Source organism: Penicillium pulvis, assembly GCF_028828015.1.
Source record: "Penicillium pulvis strain IBT 33274 chromosome Unknown scaffold_8_segment0_segment0, whole genome shotgun sequence".
In the NCBI taxonomy this organism is placed as follows: Eukaryota; Fungi; Ascomycota; class Eurotiomycetes; order Eurotiales; family Aspergillaceae; genus Penicillium; species Penicillium pulvis.
In genome coordinates, this window is record NW_026643080.1 from 91321 (window position 1) to 105880 (window position 14560).

The 14560-nt window shown below is 49.7% G+C and overlaps 7 protein-coding genes across 7 annotated transcripts; 5 read left to right on the top strand and 2 right to left on the bottom strand.

Moving 5' to 3' along the window:
- Positions 1 to 46: 46 nt before the first annotated feature.
- Positions 47 to 1680, top strand: N7503_009415 (HesA/MoeB/ThiF family protein; the record flags this gene model as incomplete). The annotated part of the gene is made up of 3 exons (XM_057068961.1): positions 47 to 293; positions 366 to 579; positions 636 to 1680. The coding sequence occupies 3 exons, from the start codon at positions 47 to 49 to the stop codon at positions 1678 to 1680; spliced, it is 1506 nt and encodes a 501-aa protein (XP_056915572.1).
- A 310-nt stretch (positions 1681 to 1990) lies between these two features.
- N7503_009416 (pex2/pex10/pex12 family protein) lies at positions 1991 to 3416 on the top strand (the record flags this gene model as incomplete). Its single annotated transcript, XM_057068962.1, has 3 exons — positions 1991 to 2299; positions 2349 to 2612; positions 2670 to 3416. The coding sequence occupies 3 exons, from the start codon at positions 1991 to 1993 to the stop codon at positions 3414 to 3416; spliced, it is 1320 nt and encodes a 439-aa protein (XP_056915573.1).
- A 195-nt stretch (positions 3417 to 3611) lies between these two features.
- On the bottom strand, positions 3612 to 5762 carry N7503_009417 (putative RING and UBP finger domain protein; the record flags this gene model as incomplete). The annotated part of the gene is made up of 1 exon (XM_057068963.1): positions 3612 to 5762. One exon carries the CDS (start codon positions 5760 to 5762, stop codon positions 3612 to 3614), a length of 2151 nt encoding a protein of 716 aa, XP_056915574.1.
- Positions 5763 to 5912: 150 nt separating this feature from the next.
- Positions 5913 to 7708, top strand: N7503_009418 (dolichyl-P-Glc:Glc1Man(9)GlcNAc(2)-PP-dolichol alpha-1,3-glucosyltransferase ALG8; the record flags this gene model as incomplete). Its single annotated transcript, XM_057068964.1, has 6 exons — positions 5913 to 5989; positions 6059 to 6137; positions 6191 to 6384; positions 6439 to 6929; positions 6991 to 7130; positions 7184 to 7708. 6 exons carry the CDS (start codon positions 5913 to 5915, stop codon positions 7706 to 7708), a joined length of 1506 nt encoding a protein of 501 aa, XP_056915575.1.
- Positions 7709 to 8429: 721 nt separating this feature from the next.
- N7503_009419 (TauD/TfdA family dioxygenase) lies at positions 8430 to 9772 on the top strand (the record flags this gene model as incomplete). Its single annotated transcript, XM_057068965.1, has 3 exons — positions 8430 to 8723; positions 8786 to 9051; positions 9109 to 9772. The coding sequence occupies 3 exons, from the start codon at positions 8430 to 8432 to the stop codon at positions 9770 to 9772; spliced, it is 1224 nt and encodes a 407-aa protein (XP_056915576.1).
- A 268-nt stretch (positions 9773 to 10040) lies between these two features.
- Positions 10041 to 11885, top strand: N7503_009420 (prefoldin-like protein; the record flags this gene model as incomplete). The annotated part of the gene is made up of 1 exon (XM_057068966.1): positions 10041 to 11885. The coding sequence occupies one exon, from the start codon at positions 10041 to 10043 to the stop codon at positions 11883 to 11885; it is 1845 nt and encodes a 614-aa protein (XP_056915577.1).
- A 1812-nt stretch (positions 11886 to 13697) lies between these two features.
- N7503_009421 (5-formyltetrahydrofolate cyclo-ligase) lies at positions 13698 to 14493 on the bottom strand (the record flags this gene model as incomplete). Its single annotated transcript, XM_057068967.1, has 3 exons — positions 13698 to 13825; positions 13879 to 14307; positions 14361 to 14493. 3 exons carry the CDS (start codon positions 14491 to 14493, stop codon positions 13698 to 13700), a joined length of 690 nt encoding a protein of 229 aa, XP_056915578.1.
- Between the last annotated feature and the right edge of the window lie 67 nt (positions 14494 to 14560).

Consider the following 14560-nt stretch of genomic DNA (forward strand, 5'->3'; position numbering starts at 1 on the left):
TTTCTTCTTGTTGCTCTCTGCGCACTTCTGATCTTACTCAAGCTCGATGGGGAAGGATGGGAATACTTGCGCCACTCTGCGGGCTGAGATTGCTGCTACTGAAGCACAACTTGCGAGGTTGAAACGTGATCTCGTGAGCGCTGAGGAACAAGCCGTGGCGAATTCGGAGAGCATAAGCCCCGCGGCAAACCGTGACAAAGGCCAAAATGGAATAGAGTCTCGATGGCCCTTACTTCCGGAGGAATATGGACGGTATGGCCGACAAATGATTGTCTCACAAGTTGGTCTTCCAGGTAAGTCCACTTTCCCGTTGACGGAACCCCGGGGAAAACACACTGCCACTAACGTTGGCGATGCTTCCGTAGGCCAACTTAAGCTGCGCTATGCTAAAGTCTTACTCGTTGGAGCTGGTGGATTGGGATGCCCTGCAGCTCAGTACCTCGCTGGAGCTGGAGTAGGCACCCTTGGTCTGATTGATGGGGACACGGTCGAGATCTCGAATTTACATCGTCAAGTCTTACACCGAAGCCACAACGTGGGGAAATACAAGGTGGACAGTGCTATTGAATCTCTTCGAGAGTGAGTGTTTAATTAAGAACACTACTTCAAGCTGCTAATCTTATTTATTCTTTCAGACTTAATCCACTCGTCACATATATTCCCCATCGAACACATCTCACACCAGACGCAGCACCTTCTATATTCAATGAATACGACATCATTCTCGACTGCACCGACAATCCGGCAACCCGCTATTTAATCTCGGATACTGCAGTGCTCTTGGGCAAACCTCTAGTATCTGCCTCTGCATTACGTACCGAGGGCCAGCTTATGGTGCTAAACTACCCTCCTCGCCCGCCAGGGGACAAAGACGGCGGACCGTGTTATCGATGTGTCTTCCCGAAGCCGCCACCAGCTGATAGTGTTGTGAGCTGTGCAGATGGAGGTATCATGGGCCCGGTTGTCGGGACTATGGGTGTTTTGCAGGCGTTGGAGGCAATTAAAGTGATCACCGCACCGGACGTGGACGCCTTGAATCAAACTCCGCACCAGGATCCTCCAGCTCTGCATATCTTCTCGGCTTACTCAAATCCTCTGTTCCGCACCATCCGCCTTCGCTCTCGGAGGATTAACTGTGCAGTATGCTCTGCCAGTGCAACTGTCTCACTAGACACTATCAAGTCAGGATCTACTGACTATATATTCTTCTGTGGGTCAGCGAGCCTCCCATCACTGCTGGGGCCAGAGGAACGTCTTTCGCCGCAGGAGTACCGGGAACGACATCCACAGGTGGTCCATGGAGAGCTCGAACAAGCCCCCTCGAGACCACACACGATCATTGATGTTCGAGATCAAGCTCAATTTGGCATTTGCAACTTAACTAACAGCGTCAACATTCCAATTTCGAAAATTCTGGCTTCCATGCCTATTCCGACGAACCAAAGATTACAAGGCGACTATTCCGAATCGCAACTCCCCTCGTGGCTCCCATCAGATCTTGCTTCAGATTCTAACGATCCCATCTATGTGGTTTGCCGGCTCGGCAATGACTCCCAGCTTGCCGTGAAGAAAATGAAAGATCTAGGATTGGATCGGAATGGCCAGAGGTTTATTGGTGACATCCGTGGAGGATTCCGCGCATGGCGAGAGCAAATCGACCCTGAGTGGCCGGAATATTGATTGAAACAAGGTCACTGTCATGGTCGAATGAGCTTTTTTTTTCCTGGTTTGGATGTGTAGAAATGCCCTGTATGTAGAGGCTGTCATGATAATGACAGTACCTAATAGTCGAAGACCGAGATAACATTCTTAGCTTATCCAGGCACAGTGTGGAGAAAGAGATTTGACATGTCACTCCACACTCGATCTGGGGTAGTCACGTGTCACGTACCTCGGCACTGAAGCTAGAGGCCGAGACCCACGCACGGTTCCCCCCAACGCCGTTCTCCGCGATCTCTTCTTCGCATGATGATTACACAATGATAATACGATGAGCTCAACAAATTTCGCTGCTGCACAGGAACGAGTGCTGGACCGCCGTCGCCTCCGCGAGGCTGAAGCCCGTGCGCGACGGGCGGAACAGCATCGAGCCTCCCCAATCAATTCGGCCGCCGTTCAGCGTTTACCGTATCCGCTAAACAAATTACCAGGAGCAGGCTGGACACTGTGGAACTCGGTGAAAGGAAGAGATGGAACGCGACCAGCCTTTCGCGTCGGTCAGGTCGATGCCGAGCTGCTGGATGAGGAGCTACTAGGCCTGATGAAGGGCCAGGTTGGGGATGCGCTCAAATATTTCGGGGTATGTGTCGATGTTACGCACTGAGTGCACACACTAATGCCGTGAACAGCCTCAGATGCGCGAGGATTGGTCGCATGAAATTCTGTTCGCGCTACGGGCAATCCTCTTCAAATTATCGATATGGGACCACAACGCGTCGTATGGTGCCGCTCTTCAGGGTCTTCGCTATACCGACAGTCGCAGCGAAGGCCCCGTTCATTCACCTCCAACAAAAACACAAAAGACTATGTACGGCCTTCTCACGGTTGGTGGGCGGTATGCATGGGATAAGTGGGGGAGCTGGCTGATCGGACAGGAAGGCGGCTATGAAGAAGTCAGTCATTACTCAGTCTCCTATTCATGCGACGCCATGCTAACCAATCTTCAACAGCCATCTCAGGAGGTTCGCATGTGGTCTCGGTTAACAGACTTAGCCTCATCGGCTCACTCGGTCGCCGCCTTCGCATCTTTCCTCATATTCTTGGTCAACGGCCGCTACCGCACATTAGTCGACAGAATTCTACGAATCCGCCTTACACCACCATCTGCCCAGGCCAGTCGGGAAGTTTCCTTCGAATACCTAAACCGACAACTAGTCTGGCATGCCTTTACCGAATTTCTACTATTCTTGCTACCTCTCGTTGGAATCAGTCGCTGGCGGCGATGGGTGTCTCGTGCGTGGCGGAAGACCGTCAATGCGCTCAAATCAAGCGTGGAAGAGGAAGAATCCACTGGTAAACAAGGAGAGCTTGCCCATCTTCCAGAACGTACATGTGCTGTTTGCTACCGAAACCAAAATCCTACTTCCACCACCGAAAGCGATGTGCTCGCGGCCTCAGCCTCTGTTGGCATTGCGGGATCCGCACAGACGGATATCACCAACCCATATGAAACACTTCCTTGTGGCTGTATCTACTGTTTTGTCTGCATTGTTCAGAAGCTCGAAGGAGAAGAGGGCCAGGGATGGACCTGTCTGCGATGTGGTGAGGTCGTCAAGAAATGTCAGCCTTGGAGCGGAGATGTTCTTGAAGAGGCTCGCTCACAACCCGGGACTGGAAAGATTGTGGGATTTGCTATGGACGATGAGACTGGTCTCAAGGAGATAGATCAAATTGGTGATACCACCAGCAACTCATAAAGTTTATTTGCAGTTCTTTCGATCGTTAGTTGATTAATAATGATATCCACCTACGAACCTGATTGTTTCATCAATAGAGAATACGATAACAGTTTCGAGAAGAAAGGGTATATTCATCATCATGCAGTGTCATTAAATCATGATCAACGCGTATCTACTCGTACACAGCAAGCCTTCATGCCTCCTGATCTCAAACTACTTCTTTCCCTTCCCTTTATTCTTCTTCTTCTTGCTTTCTGGTTCAGGGACGCTAACAGTCCCTTCCGTGATATCCTCACTCTGGCCCTGCAGTCGCTGTGATCCACTGATAAAGAAGGTCAAATCGCGATTCTGTTCCTCTAAATCCAGTTTCTCGGCTTTTAAAGATACATTTTCTTTCGTGAAAATGTCAATGCGCTCCAGAAGAGACTGGTTCATGGTTTTTTCTTCGCGGTAATCTTTCTCCATTCGCCGAGCTAGAGACTCGAAATTGGCCGCTCGTTTCTCGAGGCGGGTGCGGTCTTTCTCAAGATTTGGAATGGTTTCATTGTGGAGAGTGTCGTATTTAAATTGTAGTTCTTCGAGGCGTTTGATGGCTGTGTTGGCCGCCTGCTCTGCTGCCACGGCTGCCGCTGTAGCTTGAGAGGCTTTATCAGCGGCGCGCTCAACAATTTCCTCAAAGTAGGCACGTTGGCTTTCGAGTTGACTAGTCAGAAGGTGTGTGTATTCCAGACTCATGTTCTCGAGTTTCTCGCGGGGGACGGCATCGGCCCAGTCAGGTGGATCGAGGGCACTGTCGTCTGCGGCGGGGAGTTCCACGAGCTTGCCGTCCGTTTTGCTTTGAATGATACGATGCACATAGGCGTCACCGAGATAGTGCCAGACTCGCTGAGAGTTCAGGTCTATGGCGAATTCATGGGCTGATTCTTTCCAATGGTCGAATGCGTGGGCACCGTCATAGCGTCCACAGCCGACCTTCCCACAAATCAGACATGCCCAGAGATTCTCCTCGGAGTGGCACACAGAACACTTGGCCGGGTCTTCATTAGATTCACTGCCATTGATCCCTCTATGGAAGCCATCTTGTGTGTACCTGCACACGGGGCACCCGCTGCCTTTCCATTTCTGAAGGCATGTGCAATGAAAGACGTGCTGGCAAATGATAGTCAAGAGACCTGCCGTTTCATCCATTCGCTCCAGGCAAACAGGACAAGTAGGTAGTTCCACCAACGCCGGTGTCGGTGGAGCAAGAGGTTTGGTGGAGAGAGTGGCTTGTCCAGAAGGTGAGAGGGGGCCAGTCTCGGTAGGAGGAAAACTCGACTGCGGTTCAGATTCCACGACCTGGATCTCGACTGACTTGACAAAGACGACATGACAGGTTTCAGGTTCCATACTGTTAAAGACCTTCCCATTCCACTCCTTTTGCCACTCAATGGCCTTCCTCCCGTCTCGAAATTTCATTAAAACCATATACCGGTTCGCACGCGGCGTCCTGATCATTCGAAAATGACTCACATCGTCCAGCATCTTCTCACCTACAAAGCCCAAGAAGTCTGACGGCGAAAGATAAGAGGGCACAGCCAAAATACACAGCGTCCTACAATCGTCCACCGTATCCGTGTTCTGGGCCGATGAACAAGAAGCCGTCGCAGGGAACGGAAACGCTTTCAGATCTGCTGACCTCTTACTCCTCCCCTGACCATGTTTAATGTTAGGCTCAATAGCTGAAGATTGTTGCTGGTCCACAGATTGTCTCGCAGTCGCTGAAGACCCCTTCAAGTAGGTTGGGTAATCATCGTTATTACTGGCCAGGTAAGTTGTTTCCTGCGAGTCGCGATACAAATGAACAATTCCGCAGACGCTGTCTTCAACCTTCTGGTCAAGGGGAATATATCGGCCCTTGGTGCGAAGGCCGCCGAGAATCTCAGTCCCGATGCCTGCTGTGACAAGACTAGCCTGTTCCGATGGAGGCCTCTTATGCGCTCGTTTATTCTCGGGCGCAACCATGTCAATGCACTCTATTGAAATCGGGCCAGTGCGAAGGTCTGTTTCGAGGAGTGATATGTGCTGTGCGGTGTCGGTGAGAGTAGCGGTGGAGAAGTTGTCTGAATTTGGTGTTTGATGGTCTGAAGCACCGTCAAGCAAGCTGGACCGGGGTCGGTAAGAGATGGTTTGTGCGGTTTTATCGTATCTCTTAGCACCGTGTGGATGGCTCGCTGTCTTTGAGGGGCTTGAGCTTGCGGGGCGGGACCGGTTTTGGAATGGTTCAAGAGCTTCGTAAGTGGTTTCGAGAGCTAGCGAAGAAGCTGCTGGGGAAGTATCGGGACAGAAGATTTCCAGACTGAGATGGTAAAAGTAAGAGGGCATCCCGGGCGATGTCGCATGGCGTCCAGAAGCCTGAAGTCATGGAATCAAGTCGATAGCGATAAGAGTGACGGTTGTTTGGAGCAGTTACCGCCTTCAATGAGCTACTCCAATTTGTAATCTCCCCAACCCAAAGCATGCGCCCATCCTCCAATGGCTGATTTATACCCTTCATTGGCGCAGTGCGCCATCGTTGCGGGTGCCCTCAAAGTGCTGCTTTTCCCCGCATAGTAGGTTCACTATCCCCTCGTGAGGTGTCGAGGTGTTTTCAATATTCTGACCGTGTCCCGCACCCGCAGCAAATCTACCGACTTTGAGGTCCATCGCAATTGGCTCGCTATCACCAATTCGCTGCCAGTGAATGAGTGGTACTATGAAGTACGTTAAAAATGAAATGTGTACAACATGGTTTGGTGCTAATGCGACACCAGAAAACCTCAGAATGGACCCTCGACTATCCCCCCTTCTTCGCGGCGTTTGAGTGGCTCATGTCCCAGGCGGCTGCATATATTGATCCGGCAATGCTGGTGGTGAAGAACCTGGGCTATGACTCGTGGGAGACAGTATATTTTCAGAGAGCGACGGTCATCCTGACGGAGCTGGTCCTAGTCTATGCGTTAAGCCTGTGAGTCCGATGTTGTGTCGTAGATTTTACAGAGGCTAATGATTGACGGAATAGATTCATCAAGTCTACCCCCTTAGCGAACAAGTCCGCCGCCCATATAGCCAGTCTCTCTATCCTTCTCTCGCCGGGCCTATTCATTATCGACCACATCCATTTCCAATACAACGGGTTCATGTACGGGATTTTGATCCTGTCCATTGTCCTAGCTCGCAGACAATCAAAGCTTCTTAGCGGAATAGTGTTTGCGGCCCTGCTATGCTTTAAGCATATCTATCTTTACCTCTCCCTCGCCTATTTCGTCTATCTACTCCGCGTCTACTGTCTCGACCCGAAGAATTTCCTCCGACCCCGCTTCTTTAATACCATCAAGCTTGGGGTTTGTATACTTGGGATCTTTGCGATTGCATTTGGTCCATTTGTTCAGTGGGGTCAGATTCTTCAACTGAAAGACCGACTCTTCCCATTCTCACGAGGATTATGCCATGCGTACTGGGCACCTAATGTGTGGGCTTTGTATTCGTTTACCGATCGAGCTCTAATTCCATGTGAGTTTGAAATGCACATGAACGGACGTTTATTTTCCGATCATACTAATACATTCTGCAGTGGCTCCACGCCTGGGATTGACTGTACACCAAGAAGCGCTCAATAGCGTTACTCGGGGTCTCGTGGGAGACTCATCGTTTGCTATTCTTCCCGAGGTTACCTCGCAGCAAACCTTTGTGCTAACCTTCCTCTTTCAGCTTGTACGTATTGCTTCCCCCCGGGCGCTCATTCTATCCTACTAATGCGTATCTAGGTCCCTCTCGTGAAGCTTTGGCGCCAGCCTGATTGGGATACCTTTGTCGGCGCCATCACCCTCTGCGGATACGCCTCCTTCCTTTTCGGCTGGCATGTCCACGAGAAAGCCATTCTCCTGATCATCATTCCTTTCAGTCTGATTGCCCTCAAGGACCGCCGTTACTTTAGCGCGTTCCGCCCTCTAGCGGTTGCGGGCCACGTGTCTCTTTTCCCGCTGCTGTTTACATCGGCCGAGTTCCCGCTTAAGACTGTTTACACCGTTTTCTGGCTGATCTTATTCCTCTTTGTTTTTGATCGTGTCGCGCCGGTTCCTGAGCGTCCACGTATCTTTGTGTTTGACCGTCTCTCCTTGCTGTATCTGACCATCGCGATCCCACTCATAGTGTACTGTTCTCTGCTGCACCAACTCATCTTTGGATTCGAGCGCTTGCAGTTCTTGCCCTTGATGTTCATGAGCAGCTACTCTGCGCTTGGGGTGCTAGGGAGCTGGATTGGATTCATGGTGGTGTACTTTACCGCATAGCTGTGTTCCTGTTGAATATGATATTGACTCGAAGAATATCAACCAGCCTGAATTTCCCGATTTCAATCGCTGAACTGACCCTTGAGCCAGGCCCCTCTCGATATAATATTCTTCCTCCAGTGATTACTAGCCGGTATTTTTATTTATTTCCAGGGTCACAACGGTATATAGAAGCCACCGGGGCCTTTTGGTGTATAAGCGCTTAGTGTTGATCTGATGAACATCTGATCAAACACGCTCACCACGTAACCACGTGAAGTTCGAGCATAGCTTGTCGAGTCTGAGTAGGGACTTACTCGATAAACCTGAAGGTTTTCCATAATCCACACAAAATAGACAGCTTGAAGAGATGACGCGATTTAGCAATGCTTGTTATTTATCACGCAAGATGGTGTGATTGCCCCAATCGCGTATGTCAACGAATTTAGCCGACGAGCCGACATCTCCGCATTTCCCCAGGTCGATTTTGGCAATCTTGCGCCATCTCTATACCGCAAATGTTGATATAACCGATGGTCCGCGGCTGATCGATTCGACAAGCCGATGCGGAGTCCTTTAGCCATGTCGCCGATCTATCTGTAGTGAACTATATAACCACGCGATCTCTCGGGCTTGACAGCGTGACTTTGTCTTCGAACTTCTCAACCTCGGACACCTAGGCAGGCTCTAGGAAACCTTTTAATCTTGATTCGCTTTATAATTCTCAGTTTCCTTTCTCATTATGACGACCATCACAGAGACTATACCAGCAACGGTCTCCACCAGAGCAGTGGACCTGACCAAATTTCCAGATGGCTTTAAGACGTCAGGTCAACATCCGCCTGTCTACTCTCAAGTCCGCCCTTATTTGGACTTCCCAAAGCAGATCCAGGGATCTACCGTATGGCAGGCTGAGAACTACTCTCAAGCCCCGGAGAAGTGGACTCATCGGTTCACCGAAGAAGAGATACAAGAAATTAGCGATGCGTCAGATAAATTCATTCAAGACAGGACACCTCTCGAGGGTATTTCAAAGGTCAGTTTTCCCTTCAAATCACCAAAATCAAGTCATGCAAGTTGTTCCTGATCCAATTTTAGAGTAACTTTCCCCTCCCTAAGCTTTCAAATCGTCTGGAGGAGCTCCGGAGGGTTCTGATCGACGGGACCGGTTTCTGGCTATTCAGAGGCATCCCTGTGGATGAATGGGACCTCCAGAAGTGTGCCACGGCATACATGGGTCTTGGAACCTACCTTGGATATTTCACGAGCCAGAATGGTCGTGGCCATGTCCTTGGTCATGTCAAGGATCTCGGCGAGGACCCGACTAAAACCGAAAGAGTCCGTATCTACCGCACCAACGCTCGGTATGTCACCCTTCAATATATCTTACCCTGACAGAACAGAGCTGATGTCCTTTTCAGTCAGTATTTTCACACTGATGGAGCCGACATCGTCGGGCTTCTATGCATTGCCAAATCTAAAATTGGTGGCGAATCCGACATCGCGTCGACACACCATGTGTTTAATGTTCTTCAGGAGAGACATCCGGACGTGATCGAAACCATGGCCACCCCTAATTGGTACTTCGACCGTAAAGGCGAGGTCTCTGAAGGTGAGGAGGAATGGATCCGCGGATCTATCTTGTACCTGGAGAACGAGCGTGCTGGCGCCAACCCTCGTGTTTATGCCAAGTTTGATCCGAACAACCTTACCTCATTGTCTCGGTACAACTCCGGCCCGGACGCCAAAATTCCCCCTTTGTCTGAGAAGCAAAAGTACGCTCTGAAGATTTGGGAAGAAACCTGTGCCGAGCTGGCGCTTCACATGGTGCTTTCACCCGGTGATATCCAGTTTGTTAGCAACTCTCATGTCTTCCATGCGCGTACTGCCTACGAAGACCACGCTCCCGGTGCTGTGGACGAGAGCGGGCGTCCTATCCGCGCGCGTCACTTGATGAGACTTTGGCTCTCTGCGCCTGAGTCTGAGGGTGGCTGGAAGCTTCCTTTCCATGACTCGCTTGAGAAGAAGCGGGGTGGTATCCAGGTCAATGATCAGCCACCCTACTGCCCCTTGGATGCTGAGTAGAGGCGAAAGCGCGGGTATGCGGGCATATTTTTATTCCCATCTTATTTTACCTTTTCGCATTAATGTAGTCATGAACTCAATTTCCGTCACTTAAGAATTTGCATTTTCCATTAGTTACCAAGCGTATAGATCAAGGTGGGGCACTCGCAGTTACTCCGATTCGCTAGTCTGGAGTTAATCCGATTTCTCGGATCAAATCTGTTCCTCAATAATCGTTCTTGTGAATAGACGATGTTCTATTGTTTCTCAAAAGCCCTTTCATCTCATCATGGGTCTCCCTAGCCATAATCTCGACGCTCTCGAGCAGCGCCGCCTCGCCCTCAAAGAAAACATCCTCCAACTCCAAAAATCACTCTACCACTGGCGTACTTGGGAAGCAGAATATGACGGACTCCGCGACGAAATCAAAACCCTCCCCGATGACGCCACTACCGACGATTTTGTGACCTTAGGACGCGACTTTGGTGGTGCATTGGTGACAGAGGAGGAAGTGCAGACTATTATCGGGACCCAAGGCGCGGTGCGATCGAGCGAACAAATCGTTAGCCTTCTAGGACGGCGCATCGACTACGTGAAGCAAAATATTACGACCATGGAGAAGAGGCTACGTACTGCGGAGGACGAGTTAGTTGCATTGGATACGAGCGAAAGCGCGCCGGTTGCGGATGGCGCAGACTTCCCCATGAGAGAAATTATGGAGGAGCTGGATGAGGATGGCGGGGTTATCTCTGGCTCGGTAAATACGCCCGGAGATCAAGCTCCACAGCTTTTGGAGGTCCTGAAGAAGGTCGGCGTGGAGAATGTTCCAAATAAGGCTGGGAAGGACGAGGATTCCAGTGAGGGTGCCTCAACTACGCCTTTGAAGACGGGCGATAAAGCCAACATGAGCGCTACCGAGCCTCCGCCGAATAGATCTTCGAATAATCCAGCCCCCGGGCCGGAAGTCAACGATCCCCCTCAGGTAGATCAGGTTGAAGGAATGGATCTCTCAGAGCCGGTGTCTATTGTGACGGACGAGGATCGCAAACAGCCACCTGTTACCAATATTGACGAGTCCCTGGAAGATGCCCAATTACGCCAGGAAATGTTTCAATATGGCATTGACGAAGTGGGGGCGATCGTCGCAGAGCTGGAACTGGACGAAGACGGAAGCGACGTGTCCTTCGATGAAGACTACGCATGGGCTACAGATGAGGATGGCGAGGAGGAGGATGAGTTCGGTCGATCACGCACTGACTTGAGTGATGAGTATCACAAACAAATGCGAGAGCTAGAGGAAAAGCTCAATGCTCGCGGTATGTGGAATATGGGCAAGGATTCGCAGACCTTCCCGAGTGAAGTGCGAGAAGAAGTTGAAGCGGCAGCAGCCGCAGAGGCTATCCAGCCAGACGATTCCGTTGAGAGCTCCTCAAAGGCAAAGAAACCGAAGAAGCGAGTTGCATTCGCCGATGACCTTGACATCGCTCCGGCACCTCAGGCTCCCCATATCGAGCAGATTCCAACTCTTGAAAGGAGAACTCTCCCACCAAAATCCGATGTGGCTATACTGTCAGACGCTATCGTTGAACGTACAGATCGTGACCAGCATACCCAGCCAGCTGTTGCGACTGCAGGTCCTCCTAAGAAAGCCTCTCGTTTCAAGAGTGCCCGCTCAGGTGCCCCCGCCATTGGAACTACACCTAAGCCTGTACCTACGAATGGAGCGCAATTCGCAGACTCCCATTCCACTCAAAAGCAGGCCAATGCTATCCCATCAGCAAGCCTACCTGCTCTTTTCCCTGCTACACCTCAAACACCCAAGCCATTCTCCACTCCGATCCAAGAAACACCCGGCAATTCTTCTGTTCCTCAGCCGCCGCAAGGGAAGACTTTGGCAGACACATTGGTTGAGCGAGAGATTGCCCCAGGAACCACTCTGGCTCCCGAACTCGACGATCTGGATGAAGAGATTCATCGCCGTGAAATCGCCACTGAGTTTTATAAGATGCGAAACCATATGATTCAACAGAAGGGGGGCTTCGTGCACAACGAAGAGCCTGAAATGGTTCCTCTCGAGACTGAGGAACCACCAAAGCGAATGAGCAAGTTCAGAGCTGCTCGCATGAATCAATGATGTAATACACCAGCGTCTTCACCACAAGGCGATACTGTACATGAATAGACCAAATATATGATTCTCCTTAACATTTAGCGAATGCTTGCACATTAATCTGATCAAATGTCTACGTTATCGATAGAGGCTCGCAGGTAGACGCATGACTTAAGCTTGGGACCGAGGAAGAATACGTAGCTGTGCTTCTAATTTCAACTCAATTTCATGAAATGCTAACTAAACCCACAATCACAACGTTTCCCGTTCCGTAAACACAATGTCCATATTTCCTGGTGTGGCTGTGAATTGATCTCTCATCGATCTTTCGACTCCTTGTAGATCACCTCCATTGCCAGGAGGAAAGCTGACCCGATATTTCGAAATCAAAACCGCAATAACCGTAGCCATCTCTAACATGGCGATTTCTTTGCCAAGACATGTGTAGCGACCTTTTGACAATCAGCTTTGAAACCTGACAAGAAGCAGAAAAATCGTAAATCGTAAGAGCTATATCCATATACCTTGAGAAAACGGAAGAAACGATTGAGAGTTTTTGACCATTTCAGGCTAGTGCTCCATCGCTCTTAAATCCGTTCATTCGACGTCTCATGACTACTCCCCATTAATATAACTTGGTCAGCATGCTTTCTATTTGGTTTTGATGTCCATGATTACTTACACCTGCTTAGGGTGTATCGCGGTGCGACAATCTAGGTGGTTCCGGGGATATAGAATTGTAATCGCTCTATCACAGGTCCGTCGTCCTGGCTGTGATGTAGTCAGAATGAAATAAATTGGGGTAGTGAATGTTGCACCGGGGTCTCAATACGCAGGTATGAAGCGGGGCTGGAGCCTATGTCGGGGACCAAAAAGGGACAGCATTGGTGATAGTGCAAAGCGGGATGAGATGCTGTCTCTTCAATAAGTCTTTGACGAATAGAAATTGTTTCCTGATATCCTGGCCTGCGGGGGCGCTATAGCTTCGAGTTCTGTGTTTGTCCGAATGGGATGTTTATTCCCCGATATAGGGATTGGTAGTATCTTGTACTTATTCCTGCCGAAGAGTGTGATATATAGGAGGTCGGGAAGGCTCTAGTCTTTATGAGATGGTATTGCATCAGGATCAAAGTTCCAAGGCCGACGTACCCTTACGCAGACATTTCTGACGCGAAAGAATGGCGCACGAAGGACCTATTCACTTGTTATTCTACAAAGAGAGGCTTATGGCAATTGCATTCTCGCGCGGATGATCTTATCGCTTGAGGAACCAGTGCTAAGTTGTTTCCTATCCTAATTAAGACCACTCTACATAAAGATCTAATATCGCTAGTGCGCTGCTTGTCGGAAATGGTCGCCCGGCGGTTCTTCCTATAGTTGAACCAATAGAAGCCATAAAGACGTTGAGCGAAAGACGAACCTATTGACAAAGTCTGGTCCTTAATTGAAGGAGCGAATAGTTCTATTCCATCCTAGAGAAAAATCCCGCGATCCCGAATTCTTTTGACTGATGCAAAACGAATATATGTAGAAAGAAACAAACAACTATATTTATACGACTAGGTATGATCACCTAGCGCTCACTGTTTGGGGTGGTTGACTTACCTAAAAATGAATACGAATATATATATGTATTAGAGATGGGGAGGCTTGCATCAGGCACTTAGGCTACTAGAACAGCAAAGCTCCAAGGAATGGGGTGCTGATTCCATGATCATAAGGCGTGTTTACGATGTATTGGCATCCAGGTAACCATGGATGCTACATTATGTCATTCAATGGTCGAAATCATGGAATTTAGTCAGTAGAGTAATCAATTATGCTTGATGATTCAGTCTAAATTTTTTCTAGTTCGTTCTGGCGGTCTAGATACTGTCCATCACCGATCACGAGTGCATCGACCCGCCAGTCATGCGCCATCACCGGGATTTCCTCAACCATCTGCTCCTGGAGCGACAAGGCGACTAGTAAACAGTCAGTGATTTGGAAACAAAAACGATCGGGGTGGAAAATTTACCAAGGAATGGCATCTTCTTGCTGATCTGAGAATAGCGAGTGAGGAAGTGGTCATAATATCCTTTACCATGACCAAGTCGCCGGAAGCCCAGGTCAAATGCCATTCCTGGCATCACAATGAGATCCAATCCATTCTCTGCCAAACCACTACGACGACCAGTGACTTGCACAGGCTGCAAAGAGGGGATTCCCCATTTGTCCGGCTGCAGTGACTCATATTCCGTCATTGATTCAAGGGCGAGCATATCCATGACCGAGGTCTTTTCCACGGTATGGATGTACGGGATATACACGTTCTTCCCTCGCGCAAATGCATCTTTAACGATGCTGCTAGTGGAAAGCTCTCCGGTCGACATCGACAAGTAGACGGCGATACTGTTCGCATTCTGGTATTCGGGCAGCGACAGGAATTTACCGGTCGCGACTCCGGCTGCGATTGTTAGTGTCTGGGTTGAGGGAATCACGCTTAAACACAAAGCTAACATTGTTGACTGATTAAAGAAGTAGGCATTTGTTGGAGCGTCTCACGCATCCGCTTGCGCAGGTCGCGCTTTGCGGTTTGAAAGGCCATGGCGTTCAAGGGTTGCGGGAAAGGAAAGCGTAAGGAGGTTTCCATTCCTCGATAAGGATAAGAGTGGATCGCGGTATGCTAGGTGTTTGTCCCCACCAGAATGAAGGGATCA